This window comes from Gobio gobio, assembly GCF_949357685.1.
Source record: "Gobio gobio genome assembly, chromosome: 7".
Classification (NCBI taxonomy): Eukaryota; Metazoa; Chordata; class Actinopteri; order Cypriniformes; family Gobionidae; genus Gobio; species Gobio gobio.
In genome coordinates, this window is record NC_137103.1 from 24913318 (window position 1) to 24936847 (window position 23530).

At 38.9% G+C, this 23530-nt stretch overlaps 1 protein-coding gene across 1 annotated transcript; it reads left to right on the plus strand.

The window, feature by feature from the left end:
* Nucleotides 1–180: 180 nt before the first annotated feature.
* Nucleotides 181–23363, plus strand: cfap65 (cilia and flagella associated protein 65; the record flags this gene model as incomplete). Its single annotated transcript, XM_079820666.1, has 32 exons — nucleotides 181–255; nucleotides 1477–1646; nucleotides 2190–2292; nucleotides 2463–2629; nucleotides 2826–3025; nucleotides 5428–5552; nucleotides 5647–5869; nucleotides 5962–6230; nucleotides 6337–6534; nucleotides 6611–7000; nucleotides 7827–7964; nucleotides 8478–8717; nucleotides 8988–9212; nucleotides 9300–9446; nucleotides 10293–10458; nucleotides 11061–11189; nucleotides 11493–11706; nucleotides 11820–11948; nucleotides 12042–12218; nucleotides 12306–12372; nucleotides 12459–12569; nucleotides 15562–15753; nucleotides 15923–16072; nucleotides 16168–16311; nucleotides 16647–16763; nucleotides 17431–17568; nucleotides 17665–17709; nucleotides 17840–18063; nucleotides 18168–18293; nucleotides 18650–18943; nucleotides 22931–23065; nucleotides 23228–23363. 32 exons carry the CDS (start codon nucleotides 181–183, stop codon nucleotides 23361–23363), a joined length of 5364 nt encoding a protein of 1787 aa, XP_079676792.1.
* Between the last annotated feature and the right edge of the window lie 167 nt (nucleotides 23364–23530).

Below are 23530 nucleotides of genomic sequence, written 5' to 3' on the forward strand. Positions count from 1 at the left end.
TGCCTAATGCAGTATGGACTTGATATGTTCATAATATCAGTCATGTTGTGAAAATGTTGGTTCATCTCTGAAAAAGCCATGTCTGATTAATCTAATTTAATATAAAAGCTACATGAACTATTTTAATCCTGCGAATACAGCACTAATGACCTCTGTTGGTTTGGTTTTGTTTTAGTTGCAATGTTGACGGATAATCCAGTGAATCCTCTGAGCTCAAGCATTCCCTTTGGAGTCGCACACAACCCACATAGAAATGTAAGATGTGTAAGGTGTTTTGAAAGTAAAAAAAAAAAGTCTACTATTGTTGTGCAGAAAAAGATGTCACACTAAATGAGTTAGGTTGATAATGGAACCTACAAAATGTTCAGCCAAATTGTAGACAGTGAAACAGTTATTATAAAACACAACACATATAAGATACAGTACCGCTCAACCGTTTTTAAAAGAACTCTTTTATGCTCATCAAGCCTAAAAAAATACAGAAAAAACAGTAATATTGTGAAACGGTTTTCTATTCTAATATACTTTAAAATATAATTTATTCCTGTGATGGCAAAGCTGAATTTTCAGCATAATTTCTTCAGTCCTCAGTGTCACATGATCCTTCAGAAATCATTCTAATGTTCTGATTTATTATCAATGTTGGAAGCAGTTGTACTCCTTAATTTTTTTATAACCTGTGATACTTTTTTCAGGATTCTTTGATGAAAAAAAATACTCAAATAGAAATCTTTTGTAACAATATACACTACCGTTTAAATGTTTGTTCAGCAAGGATGTTAAATTGATAAAAACTTTTATATTGCATTAATGAATAAATGCTGTTCTTTTTAACTTTTTATTCATTAATAAATCCTGAAAAAAGTATCACAGGTTCCAAAAAAATATTGAGCAGCACAAATGTTTTCAACATGATAATAACTGAGTATCAAATCGTCATATTAGAATGATTTCTGAAGGATCATGTGATACTGAAGACTGGAGTAATGATGCTGAAAATTCAGCTTTGCCATCAGAAATAAATTATATTTGAAAGTATATTAAAATAGAAAACAGTTATTTTAAATTGTAATAATATTTCACAATATTAAAGTTTTTTCTGTATTTTTGATCAAACAAATGCAGGCTTGATGAGCATAAGAGACTTCTTTCAAAAACATTAAAAATAGTAATGTTTCCAAACATGTGAACGGTACTGTATATAAACATAAAGCCACTGTAATTTTCCACAGTAAAAATTACCTTTACAATTTGTAGTTACTAGGGACAGCTAGCTCCTATTTCTCATGCTTTTTCATGCTTATTATTAGTCTTTTATGTCAATTTAATCATGTTTCATCTGCTGTTTTTAATAAATTGACTGATTTTGAATGGGCTTTTTTGCTATCAGTCTGCTAAAATGCTTTGCTGAAATACACTGCCCTCTGCTGGTGTAAAAAGACAATAGACATTATGACTTGCCTACTTTGTTTTCAGATGGTCTCAAGCCGCAGATCTGGGGGGCTTCAGAAGAAAAACAAAAACTGCTTCTTTGGGGTGGAGACCTGTGCTGAACTGGTCTGGGAGGGCTGGGAGCCAGGGCTAGAGTATACCAAATCTCTGTTCCTTAGAAGCATTCATAGAAAACTCCAGAAACTCACCTTCAGGTCAGTCCACTTAAAACAATACCTCATAAAAACCAACAGTTACTTTTTCCGGAATTTAAGGCTGGTGTACTTGCAAGTACGTTACCTTCATTAGTTTGGGGTGATTTTATGGATTTAATATTTAATTAAACATTCAGAAAAACATTTTGTGAAATGCCATTGCAGTTTTAAATAACTGTTTTCTATTTGAATATATTTTCAAATGTAATTTGTAATTTTCATCATTACTCCAGTCTTCAGTGTCACATGATCCGTTAGAAATCATTCTATGCTGATTTGCTACTCAAGAAACATTTCTCATTATTATTTATCAATGTTAAAGATAGTTGGGCTGCTTAATATTTTTGTGGAAACTGGATTATTATAACAGCTTTTATTAAAAATAGGAAATTCTATTATAAATATCTTTCCTGTCACTTTTAATTAATTGAATGCATCCTTGCCGAATAAAAGTATTAACATCTTTACAAAAATCTTTCTTGAGTCCACATTTTTGAACATGGTGTTTAAACGGACAGATTTGTTTTATTTGGTCAATTTCAGACCTCCTGTGTCCAAGTTCTTCAGCACGCCATTTACTCAATCCATCCTTCTGAGCCCAGGGACATCTTTCTCACTCCAAGTTACTTTTCAGCCTCTTGAGAAAGTAAAGTTTAATTTGCTTGTCTGACTTATCTGTTATATCATTTTAAAACTTCTTATTTGCATGACTAGAGGACCTGTAATGTATTGACTTTAATGTGCTCATCAATTGATTATGCAAAAATATATATTTGTATTTGTGTATATTCTTCTTTCTTGCCCTGCTCTTTGCAGTGTGAGTATGTGGACACTATAGAGTTTCAGGGTAAGGAAGGCACATTCCAGGTGTCTCTGCGAGCTGTGATTCCTCATCATGCCCTGGAGGTTCCAGACACGGTGATGCTGCCACCCTGTGCTGCCCGGCACAGCTCCCAAACCAGTTTCCTCTTTCGGAATTCCAGGTAAAGATGTGTTTGCATGGCTAAAGAGCATACAGCTGCCACCTAAGGAATATTTCAACTACTCTGTATCTCACAGTACAGTACTTTGGGTATTATTTTGTGGGAAACTAGGTGGACACAAAGGCAGCTGAGTTATGGAGAAAGTGCGAAGAAAATGCAGAATTTTAAAACCTGTGAATGCACATTTTTCTGCTAGTAAGCTGCAGACAGGATTCCGGTGGTTTGTGGATCCTCCGTTCCAGCTGTCCCCTGGGACTGGACTGTTAAAGCCTGGAGAAGAATGCAGGGTTACAGTAGAATTCAAACCCCAGCAGGCTGTAGCGTGCCAGGCTGAGGCCTGCTGTGCTTTTGGAGATGATGGGGAGAGCAGCTGTACTGTACTTCTGCGTGGGCTGTGTGAGTACACTAAGCTTTTGTTGGACTCTTAACGTCAATTAATTAATCAAATTAGTTCAATTAGGGCATTTAAGTAGCTTTTATAAACTTGCTTTTGACAAAAATTTTTTTATTTTTTTATGATATACAATGCAAGTTGCTTTCAGTTAAAACAGCTCAAACATGCATTTTAGTCTGTGACTAGCTTAAGCCTTGTCTGTGAAATTGGCCATAAATGTCATAGAAGATAATGGGCCCTATCATGCACCCAGTGCAATGTAACGCCAGGTGCGACGCAAGTGTCTTTTGCTAGTTTCAGCCTGATGCAGGTATCATTTTCACGTTCAGCGCAACTTTGTTTAAATAGCAAATGCACTCACGCCCATCGGTTTTCCCCATGGGCATGCTGGTCTGAAAACGAGGTGTTTTCAGGGACATTGTTTGCACAGACTGCACCATTGACCAACAAAAACCTGGTCTGAAGTCGATTGCGCAGTATTTTTTGTGTAATTTAAAGGGCGCGTTTAGTAATATGTACCTATAGGCGGGTGCACAACGCACGTACACTCTGCTTATTACACACACAGGGTATTACACACACTCTGCTTATTACACACACAAGGTTAGGACATTTAAACTTTTTTGAAATGTGCCTTAGAATAAAACATTACTGGCAGCAGCACACAGACGTTTTTAAATATTAAAAATAAAAGGACTCCTCTCTGAAGAAGCATTCAGTCTTTCCGCTCGCAAATTCTGCCATTTAAATAGCAAATCCGCCATGGTGCAAGCGCAACTGGCTTTTAAAGGGAATGGGAGATGAGACTCTGACTGTTTTTTTGCACGTTACACCCAGAACACATCCATGACTCATAAAGAAACTAGGTACAACCCTTCTGGACTATGCGTCTGGTGTGCTGACTTCTTTTTTTTTTTTTTAGAAAAAGTGGATTCGGACACGCCCTAAGTGCACCTGCGCTTTAGACCATCAATCAAATCATTAAAAAGGGCCCAATGAAGTATAACATTTGGTTTTGCAACATTTTAAGAATTTAAGCACATTTAGGCCCGGTTTCATAGACAGGGCTTAGATTAATCCAGGATTAATCCTTAGTTAAATTAGAAAATGTAAGTACATTTTTTAAAATGTGCCTTAGAAAAAAGCATTACTGTGTGCATCTTGAGACAAAACAATCGCACTGACATATTTTAAGATATGTCGGTGCAAGTTACTTTCAGTTAAAACAGCTCAAACATGCATTTTAGTCTGGGACTATTTAAGCCTTGTCTGTGAAACTGGGCAATAGGGTGTTTACACTTGTAGTTAGGTTCTTTTGGTCTGGCCCAACAAAGTAAATGACACATTTAGTCCTGGTTCACACTGTCATTTTTAACAGCGAATCTAAAGATACAAAACAAAAAACATTTTATTACATATATCTAGCGACGGAACTTATTGAACAATGCTGTGTGCTGGGCTAAATGCGTGCGATGTATGTGCGTGCATATGTTGGTATTTTTTAACAGCTACCAGGAATCCTTCCAATACACACACACAAACAAAAATCTGTTGCAAGAATAGGCGGTTCTGACGCCTGTACTGAGCTGTAATGGGCAACATCGTGTCCATGACGAGAACAACTAGGCATGCTTGAGCATTCTGTCCTATTTAAGGTCTCATCTTATGACATCACATCTTGTTTTTGGTTCGTTTAGATATCTTTGGTCCCTGTTGTGTTCATATTTCAGTCGAACCGGTGCGCATCAGGGTTCGGATGGCAGCATTCACATGGCAAATGACCCGCACTAAAAGAGCAATCACACCAGTTATTTTAATCGATAAAGCATTGTGAATGACTAATCAAGTTAGTTTCCCTACACTCCCAAAATTAATATATTTCTGAAAATTAATAATTAACATACATTTAAAAGATATTTTTTGTTATACTTGTAACCATTTACTATAAATCAAAAGTTTTTATTTGACAATTCTTCTTTATTCAATTTTGTCCTTTCAAGTGCTTTATGGGATAATAGTTAATTGCCTCTTAAAGTACACAGTCTTGTACATTTTGTTTATCTGATTTTCACATACTTTTTTCCTTCAAATAATAGTTTACCAAGCTGTGATTCATATCAGAGGTTGGTTAGGTTCATGGCATAGAAATACTTATCGATTTAAACAAAAAAAATCCAAGACCGCTAAAAATGTGGATGTCACTGTCACAAAAATAATGACTATTCATTGGTTTAGACAAACATAATCCTTCTCCAAATTCATGCCATCGGTTGAGCCATTGTTGCTATGCAGGAGGAATGTTAGTACTGCAGAGCTATAGTGTTGCAGTCCCTGCATATTAAACTGGGAGAAAGTATTTAATTTCGGAAAATGACACACATCACATTTAAATTCCTTTCCACAGCCAAGTACCCCCACCTCCAAATCGGCACCATGGGACAGGAGGAAGGCTGTAAGGTGCTTGAGTTTGGAAGTGTGGCAGTAGGAGACTCTCTTGAAAAGCACTTTGAGATCTACAACCTCTCCACTGTATGTTTCCCTCCACCCCTGCTTTCTTTGCTTATTGAATATTTAGACATTACTCCGATATTTCTCTCTCAGAGTCACTCTCTTTCTCCATTAGGTTGGCACAACATTCAGTCTGTCCTGGCTGAGACGACCCCCTCTCATGGAGTCTGTATTCCATTGTGAGGTGCATGAGGGGAAGATCGCCCCACATTCAGTGTTGAAAGTCCCTGTCTGCTTCTTCCCACTCACAGTGGACAGCATAAGTGTAGACTACCTCTGTCTTACCTGTCCTGGGGCTATAAGCAAAGACCTGCTCAAAGTGTCAGGCACCTGCATAGGTACAATACATAGCCCTACAGGAAGAGCATTCCAAACATCTGCTTATAAATATATCAAACGTGGTTTGATTGTCTTCTTCTGTCCACTATAGGTCCAATAGTGTCTCTAAATACCTCTGTACTGGACTTTGGCTGTGTTGAGGAGGGCACAGAGGTCACACACAATGTTCAGATCATCAACTCTTCTGCAGTATTGGCTCATTATCAGTTTGATGTGGGCACTGGCAGCCATAGTGTGTTCAGTGTTGATAAGCCTTGTGGCTCTCTGCTAGGCAACAGCAAACTCACCCTGCGTGTGAAGTTCCGACCACATCACCCTATAGCTTATCACAAGACAATGATCTGTTTGCTGCTGCACAGGGTAGGTCTGTCTGTCTGTCTATCGGTCTGCTTCTTGGTTGAATATCTATGCTTTCTTAACTTGTTCTCATTTGATTGATGGTGGAGTTCTGCTTTTCTTATTAAAGGAGCCACTGTTTCTGGATTTGATTGCCACCTGTCACTCAGAACAAATGAAGCCAGCCATTTTAAAGCCCAGACACCTGAGTATCTACAGATTAAATCTGCTGCGAGGGCTCACTTGTTACCCTCCTGACTTACTGAGTGCCTTACTGGAAGAACACAGATTAAAACTGGACGATAGCGGAGCATTGCAAATGCAGGAGGTGTGTGTTTGTCCATCCTTCTGGAAAATAAAACATAGATGTGACATCACATAACACTGCATCTAACTTTCCTTAGATTCCAGCAGAGGACACTTGCAATTCCACATCTCCCTTCAACCCACGCAGTCCTCTGGAGGAGTATTTCCATGTAAATTCAGCACCTGAGGCGGAAACAGAACTTTACAACACCTCAAACTCCACCCGATTCCCCGTCCCCCATGTTACAGTTCAGCCCTCTGAGCTCCTTTTTTATGACGGCCCAGCATCTAATTCAGTCTCTATCACCAACCACACCAAGGGCAAGATCTGTCTGACGTGGTCCAATAGAGCCGAATCCCCTTTCTCCGTCTCTCCTGTCTCCTGTGAGCTGGGCCCTCTAAAGACCACAGCCTTCAGAGTGACATACAGTCCCAACCAGCAGAATGTCTTCCATGCAGCACAGCTTGAGTGTTTCACTTTTTACAAGGTAATGTGAGACCAAAGGGATGTTCACACGGACAGTGATCCACAGTGAAAGAGGGACCTGAAGTCTTTCATTTTCAACTAGCGAATTGACAACTGAAAAGTTTAACTATATGCAATTAAGATGAGGTGACTACCAATGGTAGTGAAGACAATAAGAAATGTCTCTGTCCACATTCAGAGATAGAATTTAAAAATTGTGCTTAGAAAACCGTCACAAGTTTTCAGCATTCAGAATAAATTAATCTTGTGCATGATATGATATATTATGACTGCCATTTATATATGAATGTATTTCCCTCATTTTAGCCAGAACGAAAAGAACATCTTATTTTTATCAATACTAAGGAATATTAGTTTGTGATTAGATTTTCAATTTAGGCATTCATGACTGTTAAAGTATTCAGCAGTAGTTGCAACCACCAGTACCCTGCTGAAAAATCCAGCATAAACCAGCATTCCATGTTGGTCCGGGCTGATTTATGCTGGTTAGAGCTGGTGTAGTGCTGATCTAGCTGGTGGACCAACATCCTGCTGTTTTCAAGAAAAACTGAGCTGGTGTAGCTGGTCCACAAGCTCTCCCGCTTCCCATGCTGGGGACCAGCAAACCAGCATCCAATGCTGGTCACATCATGAAAAACATACCTTATGCTGGTGACCAGCAATGCTGGATTTTTCAGCGGGGTAGTATATAGATTTGGTGACCTCCTGCAATTAAATCGCAGTCATTTTGTAAATGGGACATAAAGTGAACATGCGTTCTGAGCCTGAAGGTTTAGTGCGACAGTAGACCTATTAATTGACTTGAATTTAATTTTTATCATCCCCAGGTTCTGAGGGATCAGAGAAATGTGGAGGATCAGACTCTGTGTCCACCATGGTGCCTTACAGTCAGGGTGATCGGTCTCTCGTTTCAGCCTGGAAAAGAGCACTTCATCCCCAACTTCTCTCTTCAACACTCTCAAGTAGTGAGTCTGACAATGGTGACATCTTTCAACATAATGGCTGTGTCCAAAAACTGAAAAACACTGCCTCCGCAGGCAGCATACGGAGGAAGCCAGATCTGAATCCAATGCTTATACCACATTCTGTTTACTGAGATACCTTCATCTGATCGATATCTGAAGGAAGTAAAGATGAATCCTTCAATGCCTATGATCTCCCACAATTCTGTGCTTTCAATTGCTAAAAAATAAATACGGCATCTGAAAGTTGCAATTGGTGGTCAGTTTGTGTGTAAATGGACATTTTGTAATCAACTTTTTTTCAGTTTTGATGTAATTTCTATGTAATGATGTAATTAAATATTTGCCTCAGAATCCTGCTTGCACAAAAGCTGCTTGCAAGGTAATTTCCTGATTGGGCAGTAAGGCAACAAGTCAGCTGCCTAAGCTTTTGGACGCAGCCAATATGTATTGAGAGAGCGTAAATGAAAGATAGTGTATGTAAATATACTTAGAACATCATCGATCTCCCTGCAGGTATTCCCTGCACTGAAACAGGTGTCATACCGCAGTATTCTCCTGCAGAATACAGGAGACCTGCCATTGATCTTCAGACTGGACCCAGGGGAGTTTCCTACAGTATGTGTGCTGCCATCCAGTGGTCTGGTGCCACCTGGAAGCCACCAGATCCTCACATTCAGATGCACTCCATCTCCGGATCACCCTTCCAGTATCCCTTTGACATTACAGCTGAATGCCAGCCCCAATCACACACAGGTTAACACTATAATGTTACATAACATAATGTAGTGAGTTTCCAGAGTGGTAAAAGCCAATTGGTTGAGTAATGAAACGTTTTGAGCGACAGAGAAGCACATTCAATTGACTAGTATAATCTAGAATCATTAAAACTCAGAATATTCACAGAATTATTGTGTGGTGTTTCAGTCACTCATTTGCCAAATGGAGGTTTCTAAATATCACTAAAAAGCAAAGATATAGCGTGTTTTGATGGTCCATTTTAGCCTACAAATAAATCTTTTGTAGGTACTGAATGTGGTTGCTGTAGCAGAGAAGCTTTCCGTGAGTGTGGAGGAGGGTGGCAGTCTGTTCTTTCAGCCCACAGCAGTGGGCTCCTACTCTGAGCGGACGCTGCGGGTGAAGAATCTGAGCAGAGTGCCAGTGGAGTTCAAGTGGAGGCTGTGTGGATCTGACCAAAGGTTTCTGACTGTACTGCCAGACACAGGCATTCTCCAGCCCAATGAATCCAAGGTAAGGCTCCAAGGTTCAGGTACAGTGTGGTGTTTTGGGGCATAGTAGGTTCAATATTATTGATTGAAAGCTTTTGTTTGTTTTCAGGTACAGAAGTGGTCATTTGCCCCAAAGGAGGAGATGATGTACAACATGAAGCCCAGTCTCACATTCTGGCCTGTCCAAACACCACAATGCAAGAAGTCCCGCCTTACCATTAAAGCTGTCGGATTGGCATCCAAAGGCTCTCTCCAGGTGTGTTGATGATCAGGATCAACCTAATCTCCAAGACGTCAGTTAAAGACATCTGTTGTGTACAAACATCTGATAACATTTTTATAAAGCCGTTTCACATACATACGGCCTAAAATACATCTCCCAGATGTAAATGCATAGCCTAGGAATTTAGACGACAAACAAATATAGCAGCAACAAATATAATTAACATAATGATGGCAGAGTTGCGGCGGTTCCGCGTGCTACTTTTAAACAAAGAAGCTGGCGGACAGCTGTCTTTCGAATCGGCTTTGGCCGCGACTCTGGAAGACTTGGAGTTAAGCTTTTCTTTGAGAAAAGAACAAAGAATGGCACTGAAGTCATTCTTAAAAAAGGAAAATGTGTTCGGAGTTTTGCCGACCGGAGACAGCAAAAGTTTAATCTATCAACTTGCTCCGCTTCACCATCTTCATTGCTCTGGTTGGTTGTAGCGCTATCCTATTGTGTGCAGAGGGAATTTGAAAGACAACCGTTTATCCCGCCCCTCGGATTGAGCCCTGCCAATGCTGTGTTCCCAGACCCAACATCTCGATGTGGGTCTGGCTTGTCAGGATAGAAAATGCATGGTTCAAATAGAAGTCTTTGTGATGTGTGTGTGCTATCAGGGGATATTGAACATAATTAGAGATTGATCTAAATAGTATCTTGTGCTTGAATGGAAATAAGAACAAATTACCATCTGTACAACAGAGTTCACTTTATCAATGACACAGATTTGCTTACATTTGATTAGTGACCTTGGGTTTGAATGGGTTGGACCTGCACACTTTTCCATAAAAAATAGTGTCATAACTGTTTGTAACTTTCTACAATTATTTTTCCCAGGCAGAGCACCCAGTTATAGATCTGGGTGAGGTGTTGGTGGAAAGCTGTAAATCATTTGAAATCCCTCTACTGAACGACAGCCCTTGTGCCGTCAGTTACTCTCTGACCACACAGCAAAGTATCACTGATACAGGCCTACTTGAAGATATGACTCAAGATCCTTTGGGTAGGAGACATTTGCATTTGTCAACTTGCTGTTATTTTCTTAAAAATATGTTTAGTGGCATTTCCAGGACTCACTTTAAATGCTTCACTGGCTATATTCAGTTGTATAAAAATTATATAAACTACAATTCAAAAGTTTGAACAAAATTGATACTCTTATTCAGGATGTATTAAATCGAAACAGTGACAGTAAAGACTAACAAAAAATCTATTTGAAATAAATGCTGTTCTTTTGAACTTTCTATTCATCAAAGAATCACGGTTTCCACAAAAAAATATTAAGCAGCAAAAATATTATGCAATTGTTTTCAGCAAATCAGAAGGATTTCTGAAGGATCATGTGACACTGAAGACTGAATTAATGGCTGCTGAAAATTCAGCTTTGCCATCACATAGATAAATTACATTTTAAAATAGAATAGAAAACAGTTATTTTAAATTGTAATAATATCCCAGAATATTGCAGTTTTTACTGTATTATTGTTCTTGGTGATTTTCAAAAATGTTATAGAACCCAAACTTTTGAACGCTAGTGTAGATGTTTTATGTAATACATATGATTGCTGTTCTGTCTGTCAAGTCAATCAAGCTTTAATTTTTCAGTTTTAGAGATGGAGAATGTAAAGGGAACCATACCTGCTGACTGCAGGCTACCGATCCGCTGCACAGTGAGACCGGCTCGCAGAGCACATTACTGCTGGACCGTCAGTTACCACATCCCCAATGCCTCTGGTAGCGTACTAAGAAAATAATTCTGTTTATGGATCAAACTGTGATTTTAGTGCTTGCATGGTATTAGACAATATTGCAAGACCTTGCATACTGCAACCTTCCAAAGTCCAGCATTGGCCACACTAACCAAAATAAACCAACATGGACCAGTTCATGCTGGTATTTTTAATTGGGCTGTTAACACATTTATCACAAAGTTAAAATATGTTTTTATATGAGTCTAAAATATCTCATTTTGCGCATTTGAGAGAATTGCTATGAGTAAATTTCACAATATAAAACTTGTTTTTTTCTGGTGGCCAGACTCTGTGGGAGGAGAGCCCCAATTTATATGCCATGTACAGGCTGAGGGAGTGTATCCCACCCTGGAGGTGATGGATGTCCGTAGCTGTGGCAATGTGGAGGGGCTGAGTAAACTACAGCTCTGGCGCCTCTTCAATCTGGATGCACTCAACACTTATCTACGCAGAGATCCCAGCCCATCTGAGCTCACCTTCAGGGTGCCCACTAGACACAGGCAATACTTTAAACAGAGTGTTGTTTTTGTTTCGCTTCAATTAAAACAAATCAATTAAAAAGTGATTTCTTTCTTTCCCTCTTTCTTTTGATATTTATCAAAACCTTCTGCAGTTTTCGACAGTGCCCTTCCATCTTCACTTCGGCCATGATAGACTTTAACTTCAGTGCTGCTCCCCTGGGCTTCGACCCCACCAGTATTCTGCTTCTGTTTAAGAACCCAGGAAGTATTCCTGTAGAGTGGTGAGCACCATAACTTGGTCTTCCCGATAGTTTACGGTAGCAAATAAAGTCTCACTGGCAATATAAAGAAATGATCAAAATGGTCTCCCTTAGGTCATTCTTGTTCCCTGAGGACCAACAGATTGAGCTGGAGTACTGGGCTGAGACTGGAGATTTCAGTCCATCTGAGCTCCACCTGATGAAGATCCAGGAGCACAGGCTTTTCTCCATCTCCCCACGCTCTGGTAAACTCCAGCCCGGTCAACAGAGGACAGTGCAATTCACATACAGGTCAGGAATAAAACACAGTAGTGCTTCTGCACTGAAGTGTTGTTTTATGATGCTCAGGAAACTATAAAGCATACGCTTCTCTCCCAGACATGAATTTGTGGGGACAGATCGTCTTCCTGTCTTGTTGAAACTTTCACATGGACGAGAGATACTGGTTAGATAAGTGATTATTTTCATTACAGCACAATTTTTAACAAACAATATATGCTGATAATTCTAGATCATTCTTGAATCTTTTAGCTGAATTTTATAGGAATAACTGTGGAAAGAGATAGACGCTACATTCACCTTTCCTCCAACCGGCACATCTTTGCCCCAATGGCAATTGGTGGGTTCAGTCCCCCGAAACAGGTTGGTATAGGTTACCTAAATTTATGTTTTTTTTTCTGAAAGCTCTCAAGTGTGTAAATAAATCAGAAACAACAACGGAGTGTCTTTAAAATCTCTTTTGTGCAGAACTACTTAATTCTGCCACGGATTCAAATCTCAAGTTGACAGTTTAACTAGTAAAACTAGTTAAGGAACTAGAACTAGTAACGAAGGAACGTTGAGTTGCTTTATTGAAGCTTATTATGTAGAGTATTATGAGAGAGAGATCGACTAAACGAGTGTATTACCTGCATCTGATATAGCATTTATTCTTCACTCATGTCCATAACATTATATCCATTAAAAAATCAGTTTGAATGTCCGCTGAGGAAAGCGATATGTTTGTCTTTGCCCTTTTAAAAGATTGACAGCGCTGAAACAACTTCTTTGTTCACTCATAAACACAGTTTTTGCTGCCATCTAGTGGTTTAATAATGTAACTGTATCTGAAGTCGACTATTGCAATCACTGACGGACCCTTTCTCAATACCAAATACGGCATATTTATATAAAACAATATTTATTGAACAATAATATTTAAATTTAACACGCTCTAGTAGGCCATACAGGACTTAAGTTTTGTAAAAAGTACTATATAATTAAAGTTGACTTGACTTGACATAAGTTAAATATAGCCTAAAAATAAAGTTATGAAACTTAACCAAAATCGATTTGCTCTGGAACATGTAATAGATTAATAAGACCAAAGATTGCCCGTCTGATATACCCCAAATGAATTATATCTGTTTAACCACTATCTACATAAGAGACAGCTGCAAATTCTCGAAGGATTGGCCGAGATGAAGCTGTTCTCTGCGAGTACACGAGCGCTGAACGGCCATGGTGGCCTGGAGCTGGCATCTACGAAAGTGTCTAAACAAATCGTAAAGCAGGCGTTGTTTATATATAAGTCACATATTTGAGGTCTAAATAGTACATTCTCGCCTAAAAACCTGTTAAAACTGCGTTTCGTGACACAACATCAGTAGTATTTTTAAAACTTGATCACCATGACAGTCGACGCAAACCAACGATACAAACGGTGAAATGGTTTGAGTGCTGATACTGGGTGAATATCGCACAGCCTGAAAAGGCTCCCAGCCAATCAGATTCGAAAACCAGAAAGAACTGTTGTATAAATTATATTATATTATATTATAGTATATTACATTATAATTAAGAGCTGTCCAAAAAAGGTCTATTCTATACTTTAATATTTTATTATTATTATTACAGATTGATATGCTGCTTCCCAAAAATGTTATTTCATCAGAATATATACACTCACCTAAAGGATTATTAGGAACACCTGTTCAATTTCTCATTAATGCAATTATCTAATCAACAAATCACATGGCAGTTGCTTCAATGCATTTAGGGGTGTGGTCCTGGTCAAGACAATCTCCTGAACTCCAAACTGAATGTCAGAATGGGAAAGAAAGGTGATTTAAGCAATTTTGAGCGTGGCATGGTTGTTGGTGCCAGATGGGCCGGTCTGAGTATTTCACAATCTGCTCAGTTACTGGGATTTTCACGCACAACCATTTCTAGGGTTTACAAAGAATGGTGTGAAAAGGGAAAAACATCCAGTATGCGGCAGTCCTGTGGGCGAAAATGCCTTGTTGATGCTAGAGGTCAGAGGAGAATGGGCCGACTGATTCAAGCTGATAGAAGAGTAACTTTGACTGAAATAACCTCTCATTACAACCGAGGTATGCAGCAAAGCATTTGTGAAGCCACAACACGCACAACCTTGAGGCGGATGGGCTACAACAGCAGAAGACCCCACCGGGTACCACTCATCTCCACTACAAATAGGAAAAAGAGGCTACAATTTGCACAAGCTCAACAAAATTGGACAGTTGAAGACGGGAAAAATGTTGCCTGGTCTGATGAGTCTCGATTTCTGTTGAGACATTCAGATGGTAGAGTCAGAATTTGGCGTAAACAGAATGAGAACATGGATCCATCATGCCTTGTTACCACTGTGCAGGCTGGTGGTGGTGGTGTAATGGTGTGGGGGATGTTTTCTTAGCACACTTTAGGCCCCTTAGTGCCAATTGGGCATCGTTTAAATGTCACGGCCTACCTGAGCATTGTTTCTGACCATGTCCATCCCTTTATGACCACAATGTACCCATCCTCTGATGGCTACTTCCAGCAGGATAATGCACCATGTCACAAAGCTTGAATCATTTCAAATTGGTTTCTTGAACATGACAATGAGTTCACTGTACTAAAATGGCCCCCACAGTCACCAGATCTCAACCCAATAGAGCATCTTTGGGATGTGGTGGAACGGGAGCTTCGTGCCCTGGATGTGCATCCCACAAATCTCCATCAACTGCAAGATGCTATCCTATCAATATGGGCCAACATTTCTAAAGAATGCTTTCAGCACCTTGTTGAATCAATGCCACGTAGAATTAAGGCAGTTCTGAAGGCGAAAGGGGGTCAAACACAGTATTAGTATGGTGTTCCTAATAATCCTTAAGGTGACTGTATGTGGTGTATTTTGAAGTACTATCTATCAGCAGGGGCTTACAGGGTCATGCTTACCAGCCAAGAGGGCCTCAAGATGACTTAAAATTATTTAAAATAAGACAAAACAGGTATTAAAATGAGTGAAACAACTACAAAACAAGAAGTAGTCTCATGAGCACAAAAAGTACATTTTTAGTCCAGTAAATCACAAACAAAAAAGTTTATCTTTAAAAAGAGTGGGATCCCTGAAGAACAGTCATGCTTAAAACGTCTGAAATTGAATGTATATAAACATGGAGTGTTCATATATTAAGGGGGTCTCCGAATATTGTTGTGGACAATGGAGTCAAAAAGATTGAGAACCTTAAAGTGAATAAACCACAAAAAACATTTTATTAATTGTTTAATTATTGGCAGATTCTCATCAGTCATCTGCCATAAATAATCTGTTTTAATAGTCACAAACATGCTAAATATTTAATCTGCACAGGTGTATGAACTGTATAATGCAGGCACTCTCCCACTGAGGTACCACATCGACACCACTCCACTTGAGGAGCTGATGGAGGAGAACTTCAGTCACCCAATCTTACAGTGTTTGAACCCTGGTGGAGAGATCGAGCCAGGCCACACCGCCCTAGTGGAGTGGATCTTCTCCCCACTGGAGGCTAAAACATACAGTGTTAGTTACTCCACACAATAACATCCTCTTGAAGTCACAGTGAAATGGAAGTTGAGATAATCTTTTCTTCTCTATTTTAACATCCAAGAGAAACAGCTTCTGGCAACTTTAATATGTATAACGTTAAGTGTTTTTTTTTACTGAGTTTGGTGCACAACATGTTTTGCAGGTGGACATTCCTATTCATGTGGTTGAGGGAGATAGCATGTTTGTGACCTTTGAGGGCCAAGGCTTTGACGAAATAGAGTCAGAACCCATTCAAGTACAGGATGGACGTATTACTGTGCCTGGCACTCAAAGAATCCCAGTACCTGGACAAGTAAGAAAGTGCTTGATGATACAAGCCATAAATAAGATGTGTTCCACAATAAATGAAAGCAAGAATATTTTTTTTCACTCTCTCTGTGTGTGTAGGTGGTGTTCCTGTCAGAAGAGAGAGTGTGTTTTGGTGATATCCCAGTGTGCTCTCGAAGTACACGCATCCTTTTTTTGACCAATGTCTCATACACAGACCAAGTGTTGTATAAGTGGAACATAACAAGCACAGAATGTCAGCAGGTGTGTAGATTTTAAGTATTAGATCATGCAAAAAATTTAATTCTGATGAAATTTCAAATCCACATAGTGTTTTTTTTCTTCTTTTTTTGAAACATTACTTTAAAAACAATGCAAAAGTCATATGAGCCACTTTTATGGTTCTTTCATGTTGTTTTTTAGTGCTTGACAGAAATGAACTGTCAACATTGGAACTTTAAACTGTCATAGTGTGCAAAAGAGCTGCATGATTCTTCAGAAATTGTCCTTTTGTGCTCCAAAGAAAAAAATAGAATTGATCAGATAACATGGCCAGTATACTCCATATATATCACGTTTGTTTGTAATGTTGACCATAGACTGTAACCATCCGTCCTGAAGGTGGTCGTCTTGCACCAGGGGAGAGTGTTTTCTGCATCCTGACAATACAGGCCTCAGGCAGCCCCGCTTTTTACCAACAAGACCTTGTCTGTGAGGTGACAAATACAAAGATACACTAGTGAACACATTCACATATCGACACATATGATATGCTTATTTGATAAGGTTCCATTCAAAATGTTGGGGTCAGTATGATTTAAAAAAAAATGTTTATGAAAGAAGTCTGCTTTGTTTAATAAAAAATACTGTAAAAGTAGTGTAATTGTGAAATATTTTTGCAATTTAAAAGAACTATTTTGTTATTGTAATACATTTTGAAATGTAATTTATTCCTTTTTTCAGTATCACGTGGTCCTTCTGAAATCATTCTAATATGCGGATTTTGTGCTCAAGAAACATTACTTATTAATATTAGTGTTGGAAACAATTGTGCTGCTTAATATTGTTGTGGAAACGGGTACATCAATATTCTTTGATGAATAGAAAGTTTAAAAGAACAGGATTTATTTGTAATATAATTTTTTGTGTGTTATCGTTATTGCCATCAATTTTTGCATTACATTTTGATCAATTTAATGCATCCTTGCTGAGTATTAATTTCTTTTAAAAGGAGTCACAGTGTACTACATACTAAATTTTTATATAACAAAATCATGACTACATTTTCAATGTTGAGTTTCAATTTGAGGGTAACTGACTTCATTATTTTGGGGCTACTGTATATTGGAAACGCACCTAAATGTGTGTCGCTCTCTTTGACAGATAACACTTGTGAAGATGCTTGCACAGTATCACAAAGACCTGCAACAGTGGGAGGAGGAGACAGAGAGACAGAAATATGAGTTTACTCTCACTGAAAAAGACCTGCTTCGGACAAAGCAACTGGATAAATGCACTCAGGTCAGAAAACACACATCTTTAATACTGACAAGTAGGCTTTCACATCCCATTCACTATATCAAAACATCATGTTAAAAAACGAATTGACCTCCTCAGGAAGGTGCAGTGTTTGAACAGAAAACTGGCAAAAGAAAATATAAGGTAAACCACAAAGACGAGACTATTAAACTGTCTCTTGTTTACAAGTTATGTGACGTGTTCAATTTACATAGTCAGCTGAGTACATTTTATTTCCAAATGAGAGACTAATGATTTGTTCCCAATGTGGCAGACCCTTCCACCCATCCGTAGCAGCGATCAAGCTGTGGCCGGTCCCTCAGCGAGACCCAGTCGGGCTGAACAGCGGGCCCAGCAGCAGACAGGCCAGGAAAAGAGGAGACGCCCCGAGCCTCCCCGTCCTACACTACTCCATTTGGGTATTACTGCACGCTCTCACAGCTTCATGGAGTACCAGACACATTTCCCCACTCAGTTCAACACTCATTACATCAACAGGTACAATGGGGTGCAAAAGTCAGCATTGATCTGGAATTTTTTTAATTTAAACCTGGAGGATAACATTTTTAGTCTAATGTTTATTATTATTATATTTATTTCAGATCTAGGCAGCCCAAGCATTCTCAGTCTGGCACTGGAGAAAGCTGCTATCGTCCTGCAGACCTGCCCCCTCTCACTCTTGGTCTTGAGAGAGATGTCATCACACACGTGCTCACCTCTTTATTACAGTATGTATTACAATGTCATATTTATAGATTACCGTTCAAATGTTTTTTGAAATAAATAAGTACTTTTATTCATTAAAAATGAAGCACTTAATTAATCAAAAGGAAAGACATTTATAATATTATAAAATGCTGTTCTGTTGAAGAATCCTGAAAAGAATACATCACGGTTTCCACAGAAACATTAAAGGTATAAATTAAATGTAGCCTCATGCGCACAAGTGACTTTTTTCAAAAACATAAAAAACCTGATCCTACATTTTTAAACGACGATGTACATTCTGCAACTCTTCTGTCTTATTAAATGGAATAATTGTCATTCCTAGTCTTACTCAATGTGGGGTCACTGTCTTCTACAGGAGTCTTTTAGATGAGCCTCAGTTCCGGCAGTCTCTGGTAGAGGGCGACACTGAGCAGGTGCCGTACTTCACACAGCTGCGACCTGCTCCTGCCCTCCCTGCACAAACTCTACCTGGCTCTGCTGCAGACAGCCAGGATCCTGTAGAAATATCCGGTGTGTCCAGCGCCACTCCAGCAAATACTTACACAGGAAACTGTAGCACTGCAGACAGACCCAAGAGTGAGTGTGACCGGGAGTCTCTGAAAGAACTTCAGGAGGAGAGAAAGATGAAGGTCCAGGAGTCCATTCGCAGGTGTGCAGTTTGAAAGCAGTCAACATTATTTTTGCAATTCCAAAAGGTGACGCTAGACTCCAGTGGTTCTCAACCTTTTTGACTCCAAGGCCCCCATTCGATCTATCTATCTATCTATCTATCTATCTATCTATCTATCTATCTATCTATCTATCTATCTATCTATCTATCTATCTATCTATCTATCTATCTATCTATCTATCTATCTATCTATCTATCTATCTGTCTATCTGTCTATCTGTCTGTCTGTCTGTCTGTCTGTCTGTCTGTCTGTCTTTCAACCACGTTGGTTCATGGTGTCACACAGGTGGTGGATAATAACTTATTTTAATTCATTCAAGTGAGATTGAAGTTGAGTTGATGTGGGCGTTGACGCATGGATCGCCAGTATTTGAATTTCAGGACGCGCGCTCCGTGGGCATGGTCGCATTAGCGGATAATAAGACATGTCTCTCTTTTCAAACAGATTACATAAACACAGAATATTTGTTTTCGATTTGGTTTACATGATTTAAAACCTGACATTTCAACGTTTCTTTAGACATATGTGTCATGTTTGTGTGATACGTTTTCAAAAAGCTACAGGTCATTTTCTGAAGAGAATCAGATTAGACATCACTGAGAGAGAGGCTGCAGATCGCGCATCATGTTTGTTTTCTTTATTTTGCAAAGCACAACATTTTGTTTTATTGTGACAGTACACACAAAAAAATAGAACCTTAACAGATTATATGTAACACTTGCCTGAATGATAAAAAAAACGACAGAGTTATTTGAGTCTCTTTGGCACTGATAAGAAAAAAAGCGAGTCGACCGTCGACTCGAGGGGGTTAATGCAAGATCGTTTTGCCTATAATTGACATACATGAAATATAAGGACTAATTCTCTTTTTTTTCCTCAATTAATTTGCTTTATTTCCAGATTCAATCATAGGCTCGTTCTTACAAACTAGAGCATGTGCGCACATACACACTCTTCAAAAACAGTGCTTTAAAGGGATAGTTCACCCAAAAACGAAAATTTTATGTCTTTCTCCTTACTTCCAGGGCATCCAAGATGTAGGTGTCTTTGTTTCTTCAGTAGAACACAAATGAAGATTTTTAACTCCAACCGTTGCCGTCTGTCAGTTGTATAATGCATGTGAATGGGGTCCAATTCTATTAGAGTAAAAAAAACATGCACAGACAACTTCAAATTTAACCCTGCGGCTCGTGACGACAGATTGATGTCTTAAAGTCCCAGTGAACCGGAAGTTGCAACTGATTTTATTTCAGTGCTGTGACGTATTTCCAAGCGAAACAGAATATTGTAAAGAGTGCAGGGTTTCACTTCAGCGCTCCTCCTCTCCATCTCACGCTCATAGCAGACTACGGTTGGAGGGGAGTGGTTAAGGATATTCAAACCCAAGCCGGCGCATAGTCGTCATCGGAAAGGGAACGCCATTCAAGACTGTAAGTTACTTTTCAGATTTTGATTAAAGATTACCACGGCAAACTATTTTTTTATGTGTATTAACTTGCACGGATTAATTGTTCACCCTAAGACCTGTAATGTGGGCTAACAAAGTAAATAAGACCGATTTTGATTTCATGAGGACTTTAAGACACAAAACAATCGGTTTCTGCAAGAAACTGAACGGTTTTTATGCTATTATTTCACCTCATATCAGACGAATGTCATCAGCTCTCCAGACCGCCATAACTTCCTGCGAATAAGGTCAAAATACCGGCGTGATCATAGAAATATATACATAGATTCCTCATTCGACCGATCCGCGCAGGCACTAATGAGGCATCTATGTATATATCTATGACTGCGCCGGTATTTTGACCTTATTCGCAGGAAGTTATGGCGGGTAAGCAGAAAAACATAACATTTTCGTTTTTGGGTGAACTATCCCTTTAAATCTCTTGACAAACTAAAAGACGTAAATTAAATTTGTATATATTCAATATGAAATATATGTATATTCATAGTTCACTCAGTCAGTTCAGTCATGTGACCCTAATTAAATTAAGCAAAATGTAACGCCAATCAAGGATTTGTTGATCTGGGTTTTATTTTAAAGCGAGTGTGTTGCACCACTTAATTGTAAACAGATTAACCATGTAGAAAGACCGTAAGAATTAAAGGGCTGATCGGGATGAACCGATGCCAGGCTAAAGAATTCTTATTAGTGCAACCCACCCTTAAAGTGCCTTAATGTAAAGTGATATTAAAAGATTAAATTCAGTTTACACCTTTTTGATGATGCATACTATATAGGCGAATAGATGATCCAAGAATATGAACGCAACACATTTTCTTTATAATGGTTTTTGATGGGAAAAACACTTAAAGGGTTAGTTCACCCAAAAATGAAAATTCTGTCATTAATTACTTACCCTCATGTCGTTCGACACCCGTAAGACCTCCGTTCATCTTCGGAACACAAATGAAGATATTTTAGTTGAAATCTGATGGCTCTGAAAGGCCTCCATTGGCACAATGCACGGTTCACTCTCAAGACCCTTAAAAGGTACTAAAGACGTCGTTACAAAGTCCATCTCACTACAGTGGTTCTACAATAACTTTATGGAGTGACGAGAATAGTTTTTGTGCGCAAAAAAACCCTAAATAATGATTTATATAGTGATGACGATTTCAAAACACGGCATCATGAAGCTTCGAAGCGTTATGAATCACTGAGTCGAATCATGATTCGGATCGCGTGTCAAACCGCCAAACTGCTGAAATTTGGCGATCCAAACTGCTGAATCGACTCAGTGATTCATAACGCTTCGAAGCTTCATGATGCCTTGTTTTGAAATCGTCATCACTATATAAGTCGTTATTTAGGGTTTTTTTGTGCACAAAAACTATTCTCGTCACTCCATAAAGTTATTTTAGAACCACTGTAGTGAGATGGACTTTGTAACGACGTCTTTAGTACCTTTTAAGGGTCTTGAGAGTGAACCGTGCATTGTGCCAATGGAGGCCTTTCAGAGCCACCAGATTTCAACTAAAATATCTTCATTTGTGTTCCGAAGATGAACGGAGGTCTTACGGGTGTCGAGCGACATGAGGGTAAGTAATGAAGGACAGAATTTTCATTTTTGGGTGAACTAACCCTTTAACAAGAAACCTTGTGTTGTATTTATATTCTGTGTTCATTTGCTTGCCTGTACAAAGTATGCAACATCAATAAGGTGTATATTGAATTTGAATTTCTTACTACATTAAAACGTACTACAAACCTGGTCATGTAACTGGCGGGCAATGGAGGAAAGCCTTGTTTTGCCCTCCAGGTGGGCGTTCCTATAATGGTGTGACGTGAAAATTATGAATTGTACCAAATATGTCAGCTTTTTAATTTTGGTCAAGAGAGTGATTTAAGAAGTCCGCAAGTCATACAAACAAGAAACTATGCTTCCAACCACACAGCTTTGTGATGCTGTTTGTGAATTTTTGTTGGAACTATGGTTTCGGGAGGCGCTGACTCGTTGAATGTTAATAATGACGGAACTTGTGTCCATAGTTGGCTAACGATGCTTTTGGGAAAAGCTTTCCTGACAAACTTCTTTATCTAGTTACAATTAAAGTATCAGTTCAATTCCATACTTGGAGGTGTTTTAAGAACTGAATATGTTTTAAGTTCACACTTTTTATGACCAATAAACTTGATTACTTGATTTTTATAGCAACTTCTGCTAAATGAAATATTTCAGAGCTAGACATAAAAAAAAGTCCATGGGAATCACAAAAAAGTCTTGGATTCACACTTTTAAAAATATCCTCATATACTGTACAGTAGCCAGATTCCACAATACCGTGGTAACACAAGTTCTTAAATATAAAATGACAGTTCTTGAAAGAACACATAGGAACGCCACATGAGCCGGAGGTTGAGACCCACTGTGCTTAACGCTAAAATAACACATTTAGTTCAAGAAAAGTCACAAATCTAATGTTGCCATTTAAACAACTTCTCTCTTTCTTTTCTGCAGGTTGCCTGAGTTTTGTGACCTGCTGGAGGACATTTTGCTCAACACCTTGCAGAACTTAATGATGGAGGCTTTCTTGGGTGAGCTGGTGCTGACGACACGACCTCGAATCATCGCTCTTCCACCTTCCTCTTCCAGGTTACTTGCATCTAAATTTCATTTGAATCTTTATCTCTATCTGATTTTTTAAATTACATTTTTTTGCCATAACTTTGTAAGAAATGCACTCAAGTGGCGATGAATAGCTTAAGAGGTATTAGCCAAGTCTTAACGTTCTCATTTTATGTATGTGTACTGTAGGAAAAACAGCCTTGGCTCCAACAGACAGTCAGCTGAATCTAATAAGATCAAGGAGCAGTTGCGCCCCCTAGTGACCAGCCCAAGCCCCTATATGTCTGCTCAGGCCATAGTCTCAAACCTGGAGCCAGAGCAGTAATGAGCCGTACTGCACTATTAACTTAACACTCAGTATCACTGTATGACATGCATGAGACTGATTCATATTAAACTGTATTCAAAATGACAAAACCTGGTGTAAATTCACTGAGTCTCTCCCACCAACAACTGTATCTTCCAAACTAATAATGCTGACTCTTGTTGAGC